The sequence below is a fragment of the Strigops habroptila genome, chromosome 1 (assembly GCF_004027225.2).
Source record: "Strigops habroptila isolate Jane chromosome 1, bStrHab1.2.pri, whole genome shotgun sequence".
Lineage (NCBI taxonomy): Eukaryota > Metazoa > Chordata > Aves > Psittaciformes > Psittacidae > Strigops > Strigops habroptila.
The window spans coordinates 119,689,175-119,709,713 of NC_044277.2; the positions used below are offsets into that span (position 1 = coordinate 119,689,175).

The 20,539-nt window shown below is 37.5% G+C and overlaps 1 protein-coding gene across 7 annotated transcripts; it reads left to right on the plus strand.

Moving 5' to 3' along the window:
- The first annotated feature begins 17 nt into the window (after window positions 1–17).
- On the plus strand, window positions 18–20,258 carry DBF4 (DBF4 zinc finger). Of its 7 annotated transcripts, none has more exons than XM_030497085.1 (14): window positions 56–175; window positions 302–394; window positions 2,807–2,985; window positions 5,058–5,252; window positions 6,304–6,354; window positions 6,902–6,971; window positions 7,121–7,197; window positions 8,598–8,628; window positions 8,902–8,947; window positions 10,696–10,827; window positions 13,383–13,497; window positions 13,838–13,959; window positions 15,180–16,147; window positions 20,151–20,258. In XM_030497085.1, the coding sequence occupies exons 2-14, from the start codon at window positions 349–351 to the stop codon at window positions 20,180–20,182; spliced, it is 2,064 nt and encodes a 687-aa protein (XP_030352945.1). In that variant the 5' UTR covers window positions 56–175; window positions 302–348; the 3' UTR covers window positions 20,183–20,258. The 7 variants fall into 7 exon arrangements, with proteins under 7 accessions (XP_030352931.1, XP_030352945.1, XP_030352952.1 ...); XM_030497092.1 differs by lacking the exon at window positions 20,151–20,258 and adding an exon at window positions 17,005–17,174; XM_030497071.2 differs by lacking the exon at window positions 20,151–20,258 and having other exon boundaries at window positions 18–175; window positions 8,905–8,947; window positions 15,180–17,174.
- The last annotated feature ends 281 nt before the right edge of the window (window positions 20,259–20,539 follow it).

Here is a 20,539-nt window from a genome sequence, read left to right on the forward strand (position 1 = left end):
CGGCCCCGCCCCGCCGCGCTCCTCCCGCCGCCCCCCGCCCCATGACGCGCGCGCCGGGCCGACCGTTGGCGGAGCGCGCGGGACGCGGCGGGGCACCGGGTGCCTCTGGGGCAGCGGCGCCGCTCTCCGGGAGGACGAGGACGAGGAGCGGGGCCCCGCGCGGCGGGAAGGGCTGGTGAGGCGGGGAGCTGCGGCCTCCCCAGCGGCTGCCGCGGAGAAGGACGGGAGCCGCGGGAAGGGCGGGCGGGAGGGAAGAGGTTCTGAGTGCTGGGGAGCTTAGCGGCTCTGTTGAACCCCGCAGGTATGGCGGCGGGCGGAGCGGCGAGGAGGATGTGACTCCGCGGGAAGATGAAACCGAGCGCTGCGGAGGCCGCCGGCAAAGGAGCGCGTCCGCGTAAGCGGCGGGTGGCTGGGTCGGCCCAGCGTGGCGGGAGTGGCGGGGTTCGGGAATTACCCACAGGCGGCGGGGTCGCTTTGAGCCGGGCCTGGTGCCAGTGCCGCCTGCCTGGCTGCGGTAGCCTGCAGCGAGCCTGGTGCTGCGTCTGGGCCTCTTGGCTCTGTCAGGCTAGCAGGCAAGCATGCTTCGGGCGGGCTTTGTTGGTGGTGTACAGCTGAAATAACCTTTGCACGCTTTAGGGAATTGAACGTAAAATACGGACCTGGAAAGGTAGCTAGCCCAATTGCTCTGTTTCGCTGCTTTGCAGCGCAGAGAAGCTAGTAGCTATGTTGAAATTCGCTAGGCCACAGCCGTGCAGACTGCTGCGCCTGGGCAGGTCTTTGCTGAGACCAGGAGCATGCATGGAAGACACGCTAGGCCCATGGCATTAAAATTCATTTGCTTTGCAAGAGAGACACCTTACTGTTAACTGCAGTGCTGCAAACTTACTCCAAACTTCTAATTATACATGAGAAGTTTAATGTGTATTTTCCAGTATTAATTTTAGCGGTTAGTGTGTTAATGTTTGAGCTGCCTTGGCCACCACATTTGTGTGCTGGGTATAACATCATATTTGATCTCTGGTCATCTATGGAATTTCATTCGCACACGTGCTTATCATCCATCTTTTCTGTTCACATTTGGAATTGGTTACGCTATCCTAAGCCTCCCCGTTTTCCTATTTCTCTAATTCTTTCGGTCTCCTAGATTCTACAAAGACTGCTGTTCCTGCTTCACTTACTGTGTTCATAAGTTACAGAATCCTGCAGCATGAATGGTAGTTCTGCTCTCTCTCCCATCTAAGACCATTTCAGGGAGGGAGAGAATACGTAACAGAGGAACTGTTTTGCACGTTGGCTTTTTGTCTCCAGAAGAGGCCTGCTCACTTCCTGTAGCAGCCCTCTCTCTCTTTCCAGTTTCTCAGAAGAGAAGTAGGTTGTCAATCAGTGAGGAAGAAAAGACAATGTAAAACTAAGAATGTGCAAGTCTTGGATGATTCTGTCTTTGTCGTTGTAATTGGATTCCTGTGGAAGTGTGTAAGAACAGAGAAGGTATAATTATTTTCACCTAATAATGTTGTTCTAGTTTCCAGTTGTGTTTAGCTACAGGGACTTCATGAGTTGCATGTCACTTCTGTGCATTTAGGACCCCGCAGAATACTCTTCTTGTACTTGTGCAGTCTCTCCTTGAAATTGCATCTTAGCATCAACAACATTCTTTAGCAGCAAGACGCACAGGGTTGCCCTGTTGCACATTCCTGGTTTTCATTTTGTTCCTGATTCGTAGTTTTGTTTGGTGCCCCGTAGCTGCTCTTCTGGAATAGGTTTAGACATTCTCTCTGTGTTCTTCTTGATTTTGCATATCTGTATTCTTTTCCCCTTAAATAATTTACTTATTAAGAACAGATCAAGACTGACAAAGTCTTAATCCACAAGGTCGTTCTTTATGCCTTTGATCATCCTCGTTACTCTTTTGCAGGCTGTATTTAAGATGTGGCTGAGCCCTGCGTTTATGAAGTGGCATAATAAAATTACCCCTTTTATTTTCTTTCTTAGCAATTTCCTTCCTTTTTTTCCTCTTTCAATTCCTACTCACTATTGCCCTGATGTTCTTGTAGAACAATACCACACTCCAAGATTTCTCTTGAGAAATAACATTTATTTCTCACCCAGACTGGTTACTTGCTTTTTAAAATGTCTAGTCTAGCAGGCCTGCATAGACAGCTCTCTGTTGAGCATTAGGAAAGTTGTTGTTGTGTATCAGCACAGTTAATTGCTGTATGCTGTTTCTTAGTTTTAGAGTAAAATTCACTGGGATAGAAAAAGTGGTAATAACTAGAATGGTCTTGAACTTTAAGGTTAGTTTTCGTGTATCTCAGGTGGGTGCTAAAAACTCAGATAAATAGCAGGCTTTTTCTTTTTTCAGTTACTTTTGACTGATTTTGGTTTTAATGGATCTATAGGAATCCTTTTTGTTTCCGATGAATGAGAGATTCTGTTCTAAAATGGTGTCCTTGTGACTCAGTGGCTGCAAGTAGCGTATGTACAGTGGTACAGAGATAGCAAATACGCACCAAACTTGGTGAGAAAATTGATGTCATTGTATAGCAACTGAAATAAAAAGTCTGGTTTAGGATAGAATTTAAAGAGAAAACTCTTCAACTTTTAAGGGCTGTATGTGGTATTGTTATTATTGATGTCTTGGTTTTGACATGTTCAACATACAGCTTTTTTCTAAAAGCCCTGTATTGCACAGAAGCTTGTCTTACCCATTTCCATAGTTTAGAATTTTCCTTTTTGGGTGGGTGGGGGATAAATAAACACAGTTCACAAAACACAGTCCTGTTTAAATTCCCTTTTCTTTTTGCAGCAGATGGAATGCAAGCAAAAAGTGAAAAGATAAGATCTTCTCTGAAGAATGTGAAAAAAGATACAGGGAAGCCAGAGAAACTTAAATATAAGCCACTCACTGGGAAAGTGTTTTACCTCGATATTCCATCAAATGTAATCTCTGAAAAAATAGGAAAAGACCTCAAAGAGCTAGGAGGGGTAAGTTAATGAGCTCTGTATGAAACTAGAAGAAAGACTGCACATGTAGAATGCCTTTTCCATGTTTTTTGTGTCTGCATTTTTATGTCGTTTGTATTTTATTTGTGATAGGATTTTATAGTATGTTTGTCTTAACGTTTAATATGAACAATTAGCGTATCAACAAAGTATTTTGCGTTGGTTTTTTTTTGGGGTGGTTTTTTTTGTGGTTTGTTTTGTTTTTTGTTTTTTTCATTTTTGTTTTTGGTTGGTTTTTTTTGTATTTGTTTTTGTTAGCAACAGAAGTTTATGTAAAGGTTTTTCAGTTGATTATTTATTTGCTTAAAATTTGGTCCAAATTTCATTGTTGGAGATTATTCCTCCCCCCTCCCCCTACCTCTGCTTCTGACTGTATTGACACATTTACAACTAAAATTGTTCATCTGAACATGCAATATTAGAGGAATTGTTTTGCATATGGTTACTCAAAGACAGTAGCTTTAGTAAATACTTTCTGTACCGAGTATGTTAATGAGTATTTTTGAATACCCATATTTAAATAATAGATTTTATAAGCATCTTAATTTTTTTTTTTTTTTCCTTAAATCTCTCTTGCATACACAAGAAATGCTTTGATAAAGGCAAGTACAGGATATCATAGTAACACACAAGCAATGCAATTGCTTAGTCCACTTTAAATATTTTGAATTAGCGTAAAGGAGTCTTGGCAGTTAAAATATTAAACACCCTTTAACCACAGAAGCAAAAGGGATCTGCTTAAATTGCTAGCTATTCTGAACACTGCTTTGGCAATGCTTAAATTACCTCAAAGGAGGGCTGAGCAGTTGTATGAAATTGACACTTGTAAATGCAAGATGCTTGGAAATTCTAGTAGAGGTGACTAGTAGCAATGACGTGGTTTCAAGTTCAGTGCATCTCTTTACATTTAGCATTAAATGAGTGCACGCTATCTTTTGTCTTTCTGTTTAAAATGCAGTTTTAGGAATTCATATGTGAAAGGTAAGGTTGCAAATCAAAGACTGAAAAGGAAGTTTTTCTGTTTTATTCCGAGGAGTAGATGCCTAAATCTGAGGTGTCCAGCACCTTCAAGATCAACTACATGTGTTTCGTTGCTACTTGCAGGGAGTGCACTCAAAAGTGCCATGCTCTGTATGTCCCATTTGTGTTAAAGGTACATAGAGCAGAATTGGAAGGCACAGTTTCAAACTAGCGCTCTGTGCAATTTGTGCTTTCCGTACTGATTAGTGGAGAAGAGGACAATATTTTTAACCTGTGTAAACTGGCAAAAAATAACAAGGCAAATAGAACTGATCATCACACAACAGTTGGTAATGACTGACTGAAGGAGTAAAATGGAAGAGAATAAGCATAGGATAATCACATGTTTTGTCTTACTGAGCATGAAAATATTATGAATGTACTTAAGTCTTCTACATTTTGAAAAGTGTTACAAATCTCTGGCAGTGTTCAAGGCCAGGTTGGATGGTGCTTTGAGCAACCTGTTGTAGTGGAAAGTGTCCCTGCCCATTACAGGGGGGTTGGAACTAGATGATCTTAAGGTCCTTTCCAACCCAAACCATTCTATGATCCTATGAATGCTGTAGGTGTGAAACATGGTAACTGTCCTGAAATTTTAATTTTTCTGCTGGTTCTAAACTTGATACATTTATAGCTTCCTGCAAACTGTAAATTACATTTGCATACACGTGCCTTCAAGTTTAGCTGAACACTTCTATGTCATTTGTTACATAAAATTATATAAAGTGTGGTTTCTTGAATTCTCTTATTTCTCAATGCAGTGCTTGACTTCTATTTGTACAGTATTCAGCTAGATAGTTCAAAGAATAATAATAGTAAAAACAAAGCGAAGCTCTTTTGATAGATACTTAAAAGAATAAGAAATTGAAATTAAAATTTGTGACTAATAAGATGCTAGTATAGCCAAATTGTAATTGTTGTTCACTGTTTTTAATTACTGTAGAAGTTTTGCACTTTAAAGTATGCAATCTAAAATTGAGTTATTGATTTACTGTTCTGAAATAATTACTTCTATTTTCTATCTTTATATTTAGAGAGTGGAGAGTTTTCTTAGTAAAGATATCAGCTATCTGGTGTCTAATAAAAAGGAGGCAAAATTTGCACCGACTCTTGGTCAGATTTCTCCAGTTCCTAGCCCAGAATCTGCAGGTAATGGAGGAAATAGTTCACCTCATCCTAGCAACCGAAAAGATCGACATGACGGAAGTTCATTCAAGATAGTAGATACAGTAAGTTTCTTAGTAGTATTACTGCGAATCAGGTACAACCCATGGGATATGCTCTTACAATTTTTTTCCCGTTTTGTTTTTTTAAAGATGAACACAATTCCTTGGGTGAATAAGATTGTTTGATGTTTTGTTTGTTTGGGTTGATTTGTTTGTTTCTTAACAGGGTAAACATACTTTTAAACCAGTTCAGGCAAGCTTGTTAAACTTGCCTAACTAACTAAGCAAAGTTTCCAGTGGTTCCTGTCTCTTTAGCAACACAGCTTATTCAAATCTGGCTGATGTGATGTTAATGCAGATATCTACAGAAGCACTCTTTGGTAGTAGTTCAAGGAAATAATTAAACATTATGAATATTAAGTTTTTCTGAGCTCTTTCTTAGAGGATCATGTTAATTGCAATAATTAGTATCTGAATTCGTGCAGGTTTACGTGAAGTTTCTTATATGGGCAAGTCTTGTGTCCTTTCAAAAATACAGTTGGAAACAATTAGCTGTGCTATATATACATGGTACTTATTTAGAAACAGTCTGTGGGTTGGTCTTTGCATTACCTAGGTGAGATTGCCTCATTTTGCAAATAACCCAGATAAAGGCATGCTCATTATGAATAAACGGCATACCGTACAAAAGGAGGTGCAGTGGTGATAGGAAAGATGGGATGAGATGTAGGCTATGATTGTGTTCATGACTGTTAGCTTAATTTGGCACGAGTCCAGCTGATGAAACCTCATCATTTGGTGTGTGCCACTGGCTGCTTATTCCCACTATCTATGTGCTAGCACCAACATTGCTCCAGCCATGTAGTGACTTGCTTTGGCTGAAAACAAGTACTTACTGGTTCACACACGCACACACCCCCTCCCCCAAGATTGTCGGCTGTAACTTTGTGGTCAAGATGTGAATTAATGAAAAATAGCAGTACTGTGAATAAAAGGAGACTATCATAGCTAAAATACTTACTTGTTAGCAACAATGTAAATTATCTTTTTTGCCTCTTTTGTTTTTTTTGAAATGAGTTCTAACTTACAAAAATGTGTTGCTGTTTTAATATAGGTACGTATGAGCAGAGGAAAATCCTTAGTTGAAAAGGCAATCAAAGAACAGGTAAGCCAAGTAATCAATGAATTCATGCTCGAGAAGCTTAGGGTTTGCTTTTGTAGAAAATAAGCAGTAGTAAGAGTGGTGTTGGTCTCAGAAGTCCCTCAGGGAACGCTCAGGCAGAAGTTAAGCAATTGTCTTAAGTAAAACTGTCAGGTCATACTTTCTGGGTACTTCCTGAACAGTTGAAAGTCTGTGGAGTCTTATCACCAATATTATAGTATGTCAGGATTACTCATACAGCTAGCATTTGAGAGGTGCTTGTGAAGTTAAAGTAAATATATAAATTCACTGTCTTCAAATCTTGCTGTAAAATGTGACAATAGAGAACAATTTTGGCTTCATGAAAGGTTAAATGTAATCTTTTTGTGGTGAAAGGCTGTGACATGGAGATGGAAATGTCGGTTGAGCAGACCAATAGCCTTATGGCAAGAAGCAAAGCATCGGTGCTTAGATCATAGCTTTCGTATTACATGATTTAATATATTTGTAATTATTTTACATTATCTACTATGTATTGCTTTAAATTATTAATATAATTTATTGTTTGCAGGACTTAATCCCTTCTGGTAGTATACTATCCAATGCTTTGAGCTGGGGAGTGAAGATACTTCATATTGATGGTAAATATTTTTGTTTGATGAAGCCTAATGTGAACTTGTGACATTCATTTAATTATTCTTTTCTTGAATTCAAAACACTAAAAATGGTAAATTACTTCGAATACACAAAAATAAACTCAGCTGAGTATAATTATCCCTCTTTTTGCCAGATGTTAAGAATTACATTGAACAAAAGAAAAAGGAGCTCTACCTAATCAAAAGAGCAGGCAGTTCTTTAAAAGATGTGGTAAGTGGCTCTTTGTAATTTGTGAAAATGCCATTGTTTCACTAAGAAAACACAGGTGTCCTAAATACTACCTACTGTGAAGCTTGCAGATTCTACTTTACTAAAGTCTTGCTCATGTTCAGTTTTTCAGACTGGTATGTTTCATGAATTGATTAAAAAAACTTATTTGAAAACCAGAAAATATTAGCTATACATCTGAGCATTATTCAAAAATAAATTCCATAGCAACATTGATTAAATCATGTATGGACCTTTGCTCTTGCAAAGGATATCTTGGAATCAGAAGTACTGCACTGCCTGAAATGATGTAAATTGTGGTTAAGTTGCCTTGTATAATTTTTCCTATGAGACAGTGATTGGAAACCTTCCTTTTGATGGGCCATTTTGAAGAATCCCGTTACCTGAAGAAAGCTGCCTTTAGGGAATCTTTTCAGTCAGTTTTTCAAACCTGCATCTTTCCTTCCTAGTCTTGTAAAGAACTCGCATAAAGCGTCTTTGAGCTATTCTGCTGATAATGTGCAGTTGGCATGTGAAAAATCTCAACTTCTCCAGATTTTAGTGTATGATACAGTGAGATGTTGAAACTGTTTTAGCTGCTTGTGTGCTCTGTCTGCAGTATCCCTATAATTTAAAGACATGAAGTTGTACAATTATCTAGTCCAGGCGGGGGTCTGTGATAAGTAAATGAAATGGTAACATAAATAGACCATCTAGGGTCTGTTATGTGGTTTTGGAATGCAGTAGCAGCTACTTATTGAGGCTGCATTAAATCCTCTGCTAAATCATTAGTGTCCTGGTGTTTGTGGATAGCAGGGTGGAGCTTTTTGCAAGTAGTATAAAATAGGTGTTTGTTTACCAGGATCAATTACAGGCAACAGCTGGTACTTTACTCTTTTTCTGAAAACAAATACTCCTAATTTTAATCTTCATTGCCAAGAAAATCCCAAACAACCTGTGTAAATCCATTCAAATGAGAAGAATTGCTTTAACTGGAGAATGTTGCTATCTGGAATTTTAGTTTGTAGTTAATTAGCATTTACAAACTGTTGTGAATATTTTCCGTATTTAAGAATCAACTTTAAACCATGGCAGGGTGTTCTGGGGTTTTTGTTTGGATTTGGTTTTAGGGAAAATAAATTGAGACATCTCAAGGAGAACTTTTTTTTTTTTTTTTTTTTTTTTTTTTGTGGTGGAGAAATATTTCCTTGGGAAATATGTCACCATATTTCTGAAGTAGTAATGAACTTTAGTTTCCCGCAAATCATACGCATGACTGTATATGAAATCATGATTAACACAGGGAGAGCCTCATAACTTAAAATTAGCTACACCTAAGTCTTTAAGTAAAATGCAGAATAAAATTAATGGGAAATTTGTACCTTTTCTCTTTTTTCCTATAGGGAAAACAAGTTACTACTCAAAAATCAAGAAGTAAGTATTTTAATATTTGTAGAGGTTTCTATTTTGCTTATTTTCTGAATGCTTAAAAATGGGTTACAGTTCTTAATCTGGTCAAGTGTGCTGCTGTATTCTAGTTTGTATGTCCAAGAAAAGCATATAGAAAAACTTAATGGAAATCAAGAGTTTGTCAAAACATGTACATACTGAGTTCTAAAATAATGTCTGCTTCTTCATTCATCTACTGCAGTAACTTGCTGAATGAAGAAAAGTATTTCCCTCAATTTTCTTTTCTCCCACCTTGAGCAGGTAGACTGAAAAATCCATTTGTGAAGGTGGAAGATAGAAGTCGGTAAGTGTTCTCTTCATGCATTAAGTGATGTGGTTCTCAAACTTGAGTAATTGAGAAACATTTAGTATGCCTTGAGGAAGTGGCCTTCAGATTTGAATTTCTTCCTAACTTTAGACGCCAGGCATGCTGTCCTCTTAGAATAAGATACAAAATTTTTGTCTTTGCATACTCTGGGTGGGTATCTGTTTTGAGCCACTGAATGAGATTGAGCAAGTAGTAACATAGTAGGGAATATTTGCAGTAAGTAATGTAAGGGAAAGTTAAGGTGTAGCTCCAGATCATGAGAGTGTTTTCTTAGGGTTACTTTCTGCCAGGGGCCTTACGAGTGAAAAGGAAACCTGGAAGCTTTGAACCTTTTCTTAGATCTAAATCCTGTAGCCCAAAAGGCCAGTAAAACTTTGTATGCTAAATTCCAGCCCTGTAGTCCCAACTCAATAACATTCATCTCCTGCAGAGACTGTTCAGATGTAAGGAAAGTGAAATTGTTAATGAAAATCATCCCCTGAAATTAGGTTTAATTTCCTGTTCAATCATTTCTTTTTAAAGCAAAAAACAAAAAAAACCCCACCCCTGCCTATTAATCTGACTTCAGTACTCACAGTAGCATGAAACCTGATACTTCCAGCCTTTAAAATTTTCCTGGAATCGATAAGACCTGGTTCTGTAAGGAAATGCCACTTTGCTAAAAGTTGAGAGAACAATGAATTATAAAAAAGTACGGTCTGGACAGCATGTTTTGCACCTTTAGATTCTTAACTAAATTCTACTTTATGATGATGTTTATAAGCTCCAAATCGTTTGACCTCATTTCTTTGACACTTCCCTGAATTAAAAAGAGATCTAAACCTAGTCTTGCACTGTGAGTTATTCTAATAGGTATGAGAGACGTGAAGGTAGTGGGGAGAATTGGACGCACATAGTTGAAGAAGTGTGTTTATATGTATGCATGCATTTGACTTCTGAACTAAACACTGGAAACACTTTTAAATGTTATGTAATGTAAGCAATGTTTTTTTATGTTTAAATGCTTATGCAATGTTAGTAACTGTTCAAAAGATGCTTAGCTGTCCCTATAATGTTTTCCAGATTTGCTCTTTTTCTGACTGGGTAGGTTATAATAGTAATAGGAGAAAAAATCATACTGAACTCTGGCATCAACATTTCAGTTAAATGATTCAGTATGTGAACTTTTGGCACGTCCTATTTTAAACATTTTCAATGTATTCAGAGTGCTGGTATGGTTGCTAGTTCTGTTATCTCTCAAGTACAGTGGTGTACAGGAAAAATACCTTTCTGGAAAATGGAAAGGTCTGCGTTTACATTTTGAATGCTGAATTGATTAAAATTTTCAAAAACGAAGAAAATGGTAAAATTGGGGGGAAAAAAAAAAAGTAAAAAAAAGAAGGCATTTGATGTTAGGAGCTGCTATAGCTACTTCTCAGGAACACAGATAAACCGTTGTCCGAATTGCTTGGTTTTATTGGTTACCCAACCCTCAACGATAAATAGGCATGAAAACCATACCCCAGGGAATGTGCAAGACAGCTATGGAAACTCCAGGCAAATCTATTTTGAGAAAGTATCATGTTTTTAGGAAGGAAGGAATGACTTATTCTACGATATTTATCTGCTTAGCGTTCTGTGTATGACAGACACTTTACTGTGATTTTGACCTGATTGTAATTTGGTGCTATAAACTCCTTTTTCCATTTCTGAGGGTTTTAATGCACTTGTTTTGTTGAATACAGCCTCTACCGGCCATTTTATCTGCAGTTGCCCATTTTTCCAGTTCTGAACTACTGTGTCCCAAAACCATATAGTCCATTTGAGGTGGATAAGAAACATCCTTCTGGTCAAAAGCAAACGCAGTCTAAGCAAAGGTTTGTTGAAAACTTGTTGTTGAGGTGTGGATAGTGGAGAGGGCGGTTCTCTAAAATAATTGTAATGTAATTGTTTTCTAAAATTGCTGTGCTTCTAATTTGGTGTGATATTTAGTACTAATAGCCATGTCTCGGCTGATGTGTTTGCTGCACTGTAACTGTTGGTGTCTGTCTATCTTTCTGTACCCTCTTTATCCTGTCTTTAGTCCTCTTTTTGGACATACAGATGCATACATCCAAAAATGCGGCCTTCTCCTATCACTGTGGGTCAGCATAAGATATTTTTTTCCTTTCTGCCACTGGTTTCTTCTTTGTCCTCATCTTGGATGCCATCCAGTAAGTATTTTACAGGAAGTGGATTTCTTAAGACTTCTTTTGATATTTGTCAATGTAACACCAAAGTAGGCAGTTAAAAATTTTTAAAACTGTGATATTCAGACATAGTACAAAATCATTGTTTATAAAGTCTTCATTTGTACAAGTTAGTCTCTGCAAATACTGCCTCGGCTCTTCAGAGGAGTTGGTCTTACAGCGAGTGTTTATGATAGATTCCGGCATTCAAGCTCAGTTAGAGCACTCCAGATGCAGTTAGAACTTTTGGTAAATAAATTTAATGATTTGAAACTACTTAGGAGCCTGAATTATCTGGGGTTTGGTGAATCAAACTTGTTTTTAATTTCTTATACCTGTATATGTGGAGTATTAATGATTCTTTCGTTGGTTTATAAAATTGACTCGTGAGAGACTAAAGACATTTAGGTGAAAGGTAGCTTTGCTATATGTGGAACTTTCTGTACCTAGTAACTTCCACTGCTTTTCTGTCCTTGGGGTCTAAGGCTTACTTAGGTATGATACTTTTCTTTATAAAATAGCATCTCCACTCTTCAGTTCTGTCCAGTCTTCACTATTATTATAGTGCTGCAGGTTTTCAGGTGGTGTTGTCATGCTGAATTTTGTTTAATTGCAATAAATATAGCAGTATGAAAAAGCAGAACAACTATAATACAGCAGTAACTCTTGCAATAGTGAGGCAATTTCGGATGGTATCTCTTCAGAGGAAGTTAGAAAGGCCCATTCTTTTTAAAGCATTAAAAAAAAAAAGGCAATATTCTTTGCATTTATATGGAATATGATATATTTAGGAATATGATATATTAAAAAATTCAGGAGTTATGTTTCAGCGAATATTCCTACTTCTGGGTTGGCACATGCCAAAGAGATTTAGGTGGGAGATTATTTCATACTCAGCAGGTAAATGTGATGAATGTCAGTTTCAGGAGTGAAAACGGAGAGTGCTCACTTGTTCTATCTGTGAGAAAAAGCTTGTTGAAGCAAATCTGTCGGTCCCGTTTGCTTCTGTATTTGGCAAGACCTGCAGCCATTATTCAGTTTTCAGATGATAAATTCAGTTGCTTATATTGTGCTTTACTGGCTCTCTGTGATTTTTACAGTACTAAAGAGGGAAGGTGAAAAGGCTAGTGTTAATATTAACAACTACACAGTTAGGTGTAGCCTGTGCTGTGGAACCCAGCAAATGCTGGGGCAGGTATTACCAGTACAGACTTGACTGGAAATGATTGTTGAAAGCAGTGCACCCTTATTATGCTGAGCAGTAATACATCACTGTGCTTTTTAAGTGAGAGATTTTTCAGGACAGATATTTGGATGTAAAGACCTGAGTTTACATCTATGCAGATACTTGGTAAAGTCTGTCAGAATCATTTTTGGCTAGACAGGGAGATGGCACTATTCCTCTAAAGTAAAAGGGAAGTAGAGATTGATAGTTTTGCTTTACCACTAGCACATCATCCTTAGGTGGTTTAATGGTGAATTGAAGCAAACACAAGTTTTCCCCAGATGAGGACTCTGAAGGTCATGGAATAGCTATTGAAACCTCTTAGTGTTTTAATCTCCAGGAAGAACTTGAGGTTCATTTCCTCCTATTTCCACTTAGCCTGTACCTAGAAAAACAGGACAAAATGGCATTTGGTCAACATATTCAAAACCCATGTATAACCAACAGATGTGACTGTTCTTTACTTTTGCCAAAGAATGAGAGGTCATCTGTTAGACCAAGTGGTTTTGCTGCGTGTTTCCTTGGCATCAAAAATACTGACAGCGGATGAGATGTTAGAAGACTTTTTCCCCCTAGTTTTTATTTTATCAGCCCTCCTTTTATCAGCTGTGCACAGAGGCTTCAGCATGGCCTTTCATTTGTCAAGTGATGTTTTTTTATTTTTTTTTTTTGTTCAGCAGTTTTGCATTGTTTGTTCTGAGTCAGTAGCATATCTGTACTAACCTGGGTGTTTAATGCTTGCATACAGTTCCACTGGCTCTGCCAGTTGTTTTTGCAGTAATTTGGTTTTTTTAATCAATGCACTATTTCTTCTTTATTTTTTTTTTCCCCCCTAAGCTTTGACTAACAATTTAAATAGTTTGAGCAGAAAGAATTTTTTTTTTTTTTTAAGTGATTAAGAGCAGACATGCTGTGAAAGGCAAGTATAGAGCTTGGCTCCATATTTGAGACTTATATTAATAAACTTTTCTGTTAACAGAACCAAAATAAATAGTGACAAGGACTGTGGAACTCCTGTTCAGCTCCCTCAGAAGGACAAAAAAAGGAGAGGATATTGTGAATGTTGTGGGAAGAAATATGAAGATCTGCAAACAGTATGTGAAATGCCAAGTATATGCTTTGATAGTGTCATCTCTCAAGTGTAGTATCAACAGTGGTTTCTACTTGCCAGTTTAATGTATTTTTTTATCTTAGGAGATTTTCTGACTATATCTACTAAAAAGCAGCAAGCGGATATTTTTTTTTTCCCCTCATGTAGGTTTAAAGTCTTGATAGCTGCTTCTATATATGGTAACTGAAGGCACTAGTAGTTCATGTCTCAGACACCCTGGTAATAAATAAATAAATGATACTTACTGCTCCATATCATACTGCTGACTTGTATATTCATAACTGTAGCAGTAGATTTGTTTCATGTTTTTCCTTTAATTCCAGCATCTTGAAAGTGAACAGCACCAAAATTTTGCACAAAGCACACAGTATCAAGTTGTTGATGATATAATCTCAAAGTTTGTTTACGAGTTTGTCGAATACGAAGATGATGAAAAAATAAAAAGGTAAGTTACATGCTCTAAACTCTAAAGACTCTGAATTAAGACATTGAACATAAAGATACTTAGTTCTGAAATCTGGATCCGGTACAGAATAAATTCGTATTTTTTCGGGCTGAAATAAATCCCTGAAATTTGCAGTGCAGTTGTACCTGGCAAATGAGTTCTGTAAAGCAGAAATCGGGGGGGGGGGGGGGGTGAATGCAGATGATATCATAAGAAAATTAGACTGAAAGGATTTGCCAAAAGTTTTCCTACCTATCCTTCAGCTTCAGAAAAGCAAGATCTGCTGTACTAAAACATTGCTGACAGAAGGACAGCAATATCTGGACATCTTGTAAAAATTTTGTCGTTTTTAGTTGCCTAAGAACAGCAAATGATACCCTCCTCATTCATCTGCTCTCCTTTCCAGTGGAAAACTTTTCCTAGTTAATTTAGATCTTGCTGTCTGTACTCTAAGTCTCTTAGCGTCTGTGCTGCCTGTGCTGGACAAATAAAGCAGATTTTCCTTTCCTCTTTGTAGCTCACAAGCTTAAATGGGTGAAAGAGACTTGTTTCATGTCTTGGACCGTAAGCAGCAGTGTGTTAGTTCCAAGTAACTGTAACTCAGTTCAAGATTGCTCTGGTTTTTTGCAAATGAGTTGGGAGATCAGGAATAACTTTATTGCTTTATTTTTTTTTTAAAAAAAAAAAAGGTATTGAAGGAATAAAGATACTTTTAGTGAAATCAAATGAAATGCAGAGAGTCAAACAGCTGATAGCCTAATGAAGGCAAGCCTTTATTCCTTTTACAATTTAAAAATACTCAGAAAAATGCTCAGGGTGGTTAGGTTTGAAATGCTGTGCCAAGAAAATAACGTATAATTATGCTAACTTTGTGTGTATATATCATAGAAGATTTGTATTTATAGAGATTGCATTATATTCATTAATGTCTTCTGTTCTTGATGTCACTGTAAATTGAGATTTACTGAAATATTAAGCTACTTATTTCATGCATTTTTAAAGCAATTTTATGAGCTGTAGAAATCAATAAGAAAAATCAAATAAGACACTTTGTTCCTATAGAAATAGTGTGTTGCTACCCTAAATATATCTATCTTTTAAAAGGAAAACCAAAAATTGCTTTGTGAATTCAGTTGCTTTCCTATAATCAGTTGCCTATGGAGTTGTTTCCCATGTTTTTTCCAGGTGTGCGTTAATAACTCTAAACAATTTCATTGTAGGACAAAATGTAGTACAGGCTATTTTTCTCCTATTATTGGAAAGATAACTAGACCAGATGAGCTGAAAGAACGGCTGAAAAAGCAACGCATTTCCTTGAAAAGCTACTCGTGGAAGGATACGGCAATGCGGGCACTCAAACCAGATCGCCAGCCTGCGGAAATACAGCCAAATTCTGTGCCAATACCTGCCTCTCTTTCTGGATCTGTTTGTTCAGTTCTTTATTGTCACCTGGCACAACCTTCCGAACTGCAAATTAAGTTCAGAAATAATGATGAAAATACTAAAACTGATTGCTCCTGTGCTGCAAACTTAAGACAGACTGTTGTATCATCGTATTTCATACAACCACCCCCTCGGAAAGATGACAAAGCATATACAGAGACCTTGTCTCGAGCTTATGAGCCATTCAGTAAAGAAATACTGGAACCAGAAGTAAATAAACAGAATTCACAGTGTTTTCAGGAAGGCAGGTGTACTTTATATTCTCATACTCAAGGTACAGAATTTAGTGAAAAGGACAAAAACCTATCACAGCCAAAACGAAAATTAAATAATGCAGTAGTTCTACCAGCAAAGTGTTTGAAAAAAACAGATGCCAATCCTACATTTGTCAAGAAACATCGTGATTTATGTGATAATCATCAACAGATGCAGCACAATGTAGTTCTGGAGGCCGAGGTATCTGATACTGCTGTAAACAAAGAACTTAATGAATTGGCTGCCAGCGCTGCATCCAGTTCACCATCTGGAAAGCTGCACAGAAAAGTAAAGCTTTACTTGGGAAGAAATAAAAGAGAAACCCAGAAACAAAATCTGGAGTTATGTGTAAAGTATACAAATGGACTGTCTGTTCCTGAACAGAGGAGAAGCTCTTGCAGCTCCCCAGTGCAGGCCCTACTGGAGTTATTTCAGACAAGTGAAAGAAACTCAGAATTTGGAGGTTTTTCAGGTTACACCGAGAACAAAGGTACAACTAGCATGAAAGATATATGGGAAGGGCAGAATGCAAATGTTGTGTGGTCATTATTTTCCTCTTCATCCTCATCCCCGTTTGTTGGGTTTTAATGCTGCTTTATTTAATAATTTTCAAATAAACTTGAAGATTTTATTCATGGAGACTGTAATTGCTGTATTATATGTACAGGTGGTTTGGTTTTTCAAGTTTTTTAATGCAAAATCTTCTGTATATGTAAATGTGAAAAATAAAACTAAGGTGGGTTTTTTTTAGTTGGTTTTTGGTTTTTTTTTAGTTGGTTTTTGGTGGTTTGTTTTTCCCTTTAAAAGGTACTGTTTTATCACAGCTAGTAAAAGGCTCTGACTCCACATTTGGCGTTAAATTAATTGCAAGGCAAAACCAATAAGCATGAGGTAGGTGCACTTGGATAGAATAATTTTGTGAAGTCATTGATTATGGTACATTCTAAATAACCACATTATAGATAACTGGAAGTTACATTGTAAATAAGGCAGTCCATTACTTGCCAACTACTGATGTTCTGTGGAGATTTGGTTGCTTCCCTTCCTATTCCTGCTGCTGCTTTATTAGAGAATGCCAAAAAAAAAAAAGTCACTTGCTTTCCTAGTATTTCCTCTACTGAAATTGTCTCAGGGAACCTATGTAATCACAAAGAAGTAGCATTAGGAAAGCACGGATTGTATTTTTTGGCTACGTATTCAGTATTACAGCCAATAGGAAAGCAATTCGTGTGTGCTTTCGTTTTTCTTTAAAAAAACCCCAACACACTAACAGCAGCAGAAACACCACAAAAAACAAGCCAATCAGTTTCTGATTGATTCAAGTAATTTGTTTGATTTTTCTTTCAGAGTAGCCAGCTGCCTGACTAGCTTACTCGGAGGCAGAGAGAAAGACACGAGTGAGAATTGGAAAGACTTTTTTAAGACTTCAAACCTTTACCAGAGCTGATCTCTTTCAGAATTTCCATATCTGTAAATCAGTGCAGGGCATGAGTATGGAATTACAGGAGGTAATTGCAGTGCTTTATTAATAAATGTTAAGTGCCTTAAGGTCATGTAAGAGATCTAAACCAGCAGAAATTACTCTAATTTTTTTTCCAAAATTACTAGTTTCTCTTTTTATCTCTTGCCCATTTATTATTCTCAAGCTTATTCTGTCAGTGTTCTTATAAAGTGCTTTCAGTCGTTGCATACTATTGTCTGTCCTTTATAGGATATTTTCTAAGAGGGATAGGTAAAGTTTCTTGGTGTGCAGGAATGGGTGAGGAAAATAACAAAATTACTTTCCTTTAAAGAGTGTATGAGTTGGAAGCTTAAAGGTGACATTCCTGATTCCACTGTTCATAGAATTGCCTGTACAGTCTGGTAAGAATTGCTTATTGGTCTCTCCATCTTAATGGTTACCTCCAGGTTGATTTAGAGTTTCTTCTGATCTGGATTCACATAAAAAAAAAATAAAATATATAAAGCCATTACAGAAATTAGCAAAATAAACATTTTTGAAAGGAGTTGATCTCAAATGCGTGTGTCTATTTTTGGTTGGGTTTTTGGTGGTTTTTTTTTTCCTGTAATTTACCAAGATACAGTGCTTTATGAATGGAGCTTCAAAGAACATTGAAGCAATTATTTTGTTCTTCGTTTTGAGTGATGCTTTAACGGTAGAAGGATTGCTCAAGATGCGATGAATGCAGTCTATTCAGTCTATTTTAGGAATGAGTGTTTATCCACTTTTCTTTAGAATGTTTTTGTTTGGTTGTGGCTGTTTTTTTAATCTTTTGGTTCAGTTCTGAAGTAAAGTCTAAGAAAAATCTGCATTTTCCCCTAACACAATGTGCCGGTAGGTATCTCTCATGGACACACCCCCTCCTCCCATCCCTAAGACACATAGACCTTAGTTGGTGTGGTGGAATTCTGACTGGAATACGTACACATGGTTATTCATATACATGAAGATTATTCCAATAGTTAAATGTTAAGGAGAGAAGTAGTTGATGTTAGTAAATCTACTCATTGGATAACCGATGTGTATGTTTTGCATATGATAGATGCAATATTAGAATGTGTTAGCTCAACAGGCACTGAAGAGATTTAAACACACTGGAATCTGGCTTTAGAATCTTAAGGGGAAAAAAATCAGAGGTTTATCATTAAAATACGAAGACTCGTAAGGCAGAACAAGATGGGAGAGCACTACAACTGCAAAAAAGCACTTTTAGTCATGATGCAGATTTTGTTTACAGATGATGGGCAAGTCACGTCAGTGCATGCTGAGTTCCCTTTGTATGGTGTATGTTCAGATAGCATCACAAGCCACAGTAAGCCTATTAACTACTTCTAAACCAGATCTATTTAGCATTTATTCTGCATTTATTATCTTTCAGGCTTGTTTGTTTTTTTAAATAAAGCCCCACAGTTTTTACAAAAATGTAAAAGGAATTATATTACTATATGAAAAAATAATTGAACATGGAAGGTTACTTACTGGAACGGTTGTCTGTGTCTCTGACTTTCTCCTAGAGAAGAGAATCAGTATTTTCAAAATACATAGCCAGGATTCTGAGCAATGTCAAACATTTCAGGCAAACACCACCACAGGTACCTCTGTAGTTATTAGAATAAAGGTTGAGCATTAGAAGTGTGTTTTATTTGTAAGTACATCTTTGTGATAATTACATATTATATAATTACAGTTTGAACTCTGTAGGTACATTAATTTCTTCTAATGCGCTTCAGTTTTTTATTGTCTTGCTTTCAGTGGATTTGAGAAGCTGGTGCAGGTGATTTTTATATCCTATTCAAAACTAGTTGTTAATATGCCGATCGTTGTTTCCTTTTTTTGGTGGTTAGAGAAACTTGGAGCTGTATTCCCATACTCTGCAGTGTACACTTAGAGCGTGGGATTCAAAGTTTTAACGAGGCACGGAATCTTGACTGTTAGAAAACAACAAAAGCTTTAACCCTTGTATAGAACTGACACTACTTCATTTTAAAGTCTGATTGAAAAAAAAATCTCGACTTTTACATTATAAAAGTGCTCTTATTTAAGTGATAATGCTGTGGCCCAGTGATCTCCATTGTTTCTTTCATAGGTGTAGCAAGCATGTTTCTGGGGATATGAAATATTTTATCATCTTTAAAATGTTAAAATAGAAGGCCTGTGCATGCACACACACATAGCATTACTGAAAGCCCATGCAGACACTGGACTGGTTTGGTACTTTTGTGTGAGTTGTAAGTGATTTATTCAGACCCATCTTGCTTCATTACCACAGGAGAGAGCAAAATTATTTTCATTACAAGACTTTTAACATGGAAACTGTAGCTACACGATACAAAGTTGGGATGGTTGTAACAACATCGAAAGAAATACAGGTGTTGAAATCTGCTTTCAGAAATAAAACATTAGAAGAAGTGGTTTACTTTATTTATACCAAGTTAGGTTTGGTATCATTGCAGTAAGTGCCCAATCACTGCCTCTGACTTAGCTCCACAGTATGTGTTTATCTGAAATAGAAATGTTTCTCTTCGGGTGAATTTATAGTGTGGCTGAAAGGATGGAGTTCCCAAGGGCTGGGAATGTGTGTGTGCACGTGCATATGGCTGTACTTACAGATATTCTTATTGGTGTATGGTGATAGTGGGGATCAGTGACTCCAAAACCACACACACGTAAGGAAGTTTTGCAATAATTTCTGAGTTTCATGCACTTAGCAGCAGCATCTTCAAGCAGTAATCTCTTGTACAATATCTAACTACAGAATACTTGACATACATTGACAGGTAGATAGGTGACTGAAAAGCTGTCCTTCCCCTTTGGAGTTGGGGGAAAGTAGTTACAACCTGAGCCATACTGAGCACATTAACATCTGTTCTGTACTCCGGGGCCTGCCAGTGTGTGTTGAATACATAGAACACATGTTCCACCTCAAGCTTGCAACGAAAGGCCACGCTTCAGTTGTCCAGTCATGCTATCATTGTTCTGTGTTATCTTCCAGCTTGTATGACTGCAAGGCCTATGACTCCTTAGATGCCCCTGTGGAGGGTTGTGTGCCTTCATTCTGCACGTTGAAGAGCCTCAGCTCCAAACAACTTGCCTAATGTAACCGGCCGTGGTATCTACAAAGCTTTTGTGGCAGTGTTCAAGTGCAAGAATGACGAGACAAAAATGGTAGCTGCTCACAACTCATGTAGTTACAGTGGGGTGTGTGGACATGGAATGAAAATACACATCCCCCTGTTCTCCCCAGCTTGAGAATCTTTGTGAGCTATATGGTCCATGTGACCTCTGGGTCGTTGGGTAATAAGCACCAAGGGCAGAAAAACACTGCCCATGCCGGGTCTTTTGATTGCATTGATAGCTGATACCACAGTATCAAGTCACAGT